Source organism: Echinops telfairi, unplaced genomic scaffold (assembly GCF_000313985.2).
Source record: "Echinops telfairi isolate 266 unplaced genomic scaffold, ASM31398v2 ScPeMD7_30;HRSCAF=105, whole genome shotgun sequence".
Taxonomy (NCBI): Eukaryota; Metazoa; Chordata; class Mammalia; order Afrosoricida; family Tenrecidae; genus Echinops; species Echinops telfairi.
The window spans coordinates 3,374,481-3,377,551 of record NW_022103927.1 but is presented as its reverse complement, the minus strand read 5'-3'; the positions used below and the strand labels follow the sequence as shown (position 1 = coordinate 3,377,551).

Below are 3,071 nucleotides of genomic sequence, written 5' to 3'. Positions count from 1 at the left end.
GGTGGGGGGGGGCGCTGGGGGGGCTGCAGTGAATTCTCTGCTCCTGCTTGGCCTGACACCAAAGCAGCTGCTAGGGGAGGGAGGTGGAGGGTGGGGGCCTGGCGCCGGCCTGGGGGCCCCCCATGCTCAGATCACACTCATTGGCTTTGCCCTTCCACAGGCTTGGGAGCAGGGTGTACACACCACCACCCCCTCAGCCTGGTTGGAGGGTTGGCAAGGGGTCCCCAGGACCAAGCAGCCAGGAGCATGCCAGTTAGCAGGGGAAAGGGAGCCTGAGGCACAGAGGGGGGCTGGGGCCAAAATGCCTGTCCCCAGAAGTCCTTCACCGGCCACCCCCTGGCCTTGGACCTGGAGGGCCCTGGGCCCCGGCCCCTGACCCGACTGCCCGTAGGGCCAGCCTGTACCCCAGGCCCCTGGCCTCTGTGCCTGTTTCCCCTCTCCCCAGGACCCCTCTAGGTCCACGGAGTCTGAGCTGGGTGGGGGGTGGTGGTGATGGTGTCTCAGAACCTGACCTGGTAGGGCTGGGGGGAGGAAAAAGGTGGTTAGAGGTTATGGGGAAGAGGGAGCAGATGAGGAAGGGTCTGCCTGGGGTGCCTTTGATAGCAAGGACCCCTGCCCAGCACCACGATCCCAGCTCCTCTCCACCCCCAGCCCTCGAAGGAAAAAGAATCCAGGGCTGCGTCTCCACACGGGCCTGTAAGAAGAGCGAGCAGAGGGGTGCTCTCAAACGTGGGGAGGGGGTGACAGGGGAGGAGAGCAGCTCAGAGGGACCGCCCCCCCACGGGGATGCTCCACAGACCGTAATTTCGAGGCCCCAGGTTTTCTGAAATGCTACCCCATTGAGCCCAGACCCAGGGCCAGCGTCGGCTCTGCCAATTTCCCAAGCCTTTCTGGGGAGGCCACAGGCTCCCCAGCACGCCGCCTACCCACAGCCCGTTCCTCCGCTTCTCTGCCGAAGCTCCAGCGGCTAAGAAATGACGGTCCTCGTGGAGGTCCCCAGGCCCACCCATGCGCGCCCCCTGTCCCACCCCCTCGGGGTTTCTCCCTTCCTCGATCCACAACAGCCCAGAAGAAACCCTGACTGCAGCTTGGCAAGTATGAAGAGACAGCACGCACCCCTCAAGGCCCACCCCCACCCTCGGCCTCCCCCACGGCCAGGCTGCCCCCACCCCCACAGGTCTGGGAAGAGCTGGATACCCCTCCCGGGGCCCCCTCCCAGGACGGGACCCCCCAGCTGGTGTGAGTGGGCTGGGCTTGTGTTCCACACTACGAGCAGCTCTGGGTCTTGGAAACGCCAAACGGGAAGGAACCTTAGGAGCCACTAGAAGTCCGCTCCCCCAAAGGAAAACAAGTGTCCTCTCCACCCAGAAAGACACAAGACGGGGAGGGGGCAGAAAGGGGAGTAGGAGGAGGAGGAGCGGGCTCCCCTATAGTCCCGGCCTGGAGCCGAGAGGGGGTCCCTCCCCGCCCCCCTGGTGCTTACAGGTCTCCTGAAGGAGGTAAATGCAGTGAGCGAGAGCCAGGTCCCGGCAGCCAGGGCCGGGAAGCAGGCAGAGGGAGAGGCAGTGAGAGAGAGAGAGACAGAGAGACAGAGACAGAGAGAGTCCTGCCCGAGCTCAGAGAGGCACCTCCTCGGGCGTCCCAGGGCTGGCCCTGCTGGGAGGACGCCCGGCGTGGGGTCGCCCACCAGCCAGGCGGGGCGGGGCGGGGTTCACATTAAGTAGGGGCACAGGTAGAACAAAGTGTGAGTGAGGGGTTAGCATTGGTAACGGTGCTTTTACCTTTCTGCTCCACTTCTACTTTAAGCATCGGAAGAGAGAGAGAAAACAAAGTGAAAAAAAATGTGCAAGAAAAAAAAAAAAGAGAAAAAAAAGATTAAATTGCTTTTGTTCCTTTCTCGGCAACACGCCCCTTTCCTGTCCTTCCTCCGTCCTGCTTCCCCGCCCCCGTCCCCTCCTCGGAGTCAGGTGGGCAGGCGGTGTTGGGGAGACGTCACAGAGGGGAGACACGGGAAGAAGGAGAGGCATGGGGGTGGGGGGCAGGGACAGGGCAGGTGGGCAGACAGCCCTCAGGTGGGAGGGGGAACCTTCTGCACAGAGAGAGGGTGGAGGGGTGGGGGAACCCCCAGCTGGGAGATGGGCCGCTCCAAGGCCTTCCCACCTGGCCAGACCCTCCTGCTGAGGCGGGCTGGGGTGCCCAGAGGGCAGGCTGAGCCCCTTGCCCTCCAGCTGGCTGTCTCCTTGTCCGGCCGAGTCCCCCAGCCCTGACCACTTGGAGGGTGCACATGGAAGGTGGCAGAGGTAGACACAGTGGGGGGAGGGGGCACGAGCACCTGGCCTTCGAGCGAGCCAGGGCGGGGAGACAGAGGCCAGGAGGTGAGAGGCAAGGGAGGACACAGACGGGGCTGGACAGCACGCAGTGGGCACAGACACCGCGGCACAGGCAGCCTGGAGCTGGGGTTCTCCCCCAGCTCCCACAACCCCGGACCCAGGAGCTGGGAGCTCTGCGCCTGCCCGCACCTGGGGGAGGAAGGGGCACGTTAGGCTGTGCTCAGCTGCAAGGCAAATTGTGTTAGTCCGGCTAGTCCAGGCGCAGGGGGGCGCCGACACCCACTTCCCTCTCCCCGCGACATCCCTACCACCCATCCCTGATCCGCCCTCACCAGCACTGGGGTCACCCTCAGGGGAGGGGGCCCAGTCTCTGAAGCCTGGGGCCAGAGGGCTGCCAGCCACGCACAAGGTTCTGCTTGTCCGGCCCTGCCTCTCTCTCGGGGTGGCATCTCTCAGAAGGCCTGAGTCTCAGCAGGGTGTTTTGGGGGTGGTGGCGGGGCCCCAGCAGCTCCTCCAGGCCTGGCACACAGGAGGTGCTCAGCGAGTGAGCTTTGTGTGCCCGCTGTCCTGTCTCCTGAAGCACTCAGGCCAGCGCTCTCCCATCAGACCGGGCGCTTCCCCTTTCCTGAGCTATCCTGTGCTCCATCCAGGTCATCTTGGGCTCTGGGCCTCAGGCCTGCTCCTCTCCCTCCCTCCTTCCCAAGCGCTCCAGCTTCGTCCTGCCTCTCCCTGCAGGGATAG

At 64.5% G+C, this 3,071-nt stretch overlaps 1 protein-coding gene across 4 annotated transcripts in view; it reads right to left on the bottom strand.

The window, feature by feature from the left end:
* The window catches only part of ADGRL1 (adhesion G protein-coupled receptor L1), a 15,732-nt gene extending 12,667 nt beyond the window's left edge, over window positions 1–3,065 (bottom strand). For 3 of the 4 annotated variants that reach the window (XM_013007946.3, XM_045289770.1, XM_045289769.1), the window contains exon 1: window positions 1,782–3,065. In XM_013007946.3, coding sequence (XP_012863400.2) covers window positions 1,782–1,809 — 28 coding nt within the window. In that variant the 5' untranslated portion in view covers window positions 1,810–3,065. The remainder of the gene's footprint in view (window positions 1–1,781) is intronic. The other variant, XM_045289771.1, reaches the window with a different exon arrangement.
* Window positions 3,066–3,071: the final 6 nt, after the last annotated feature.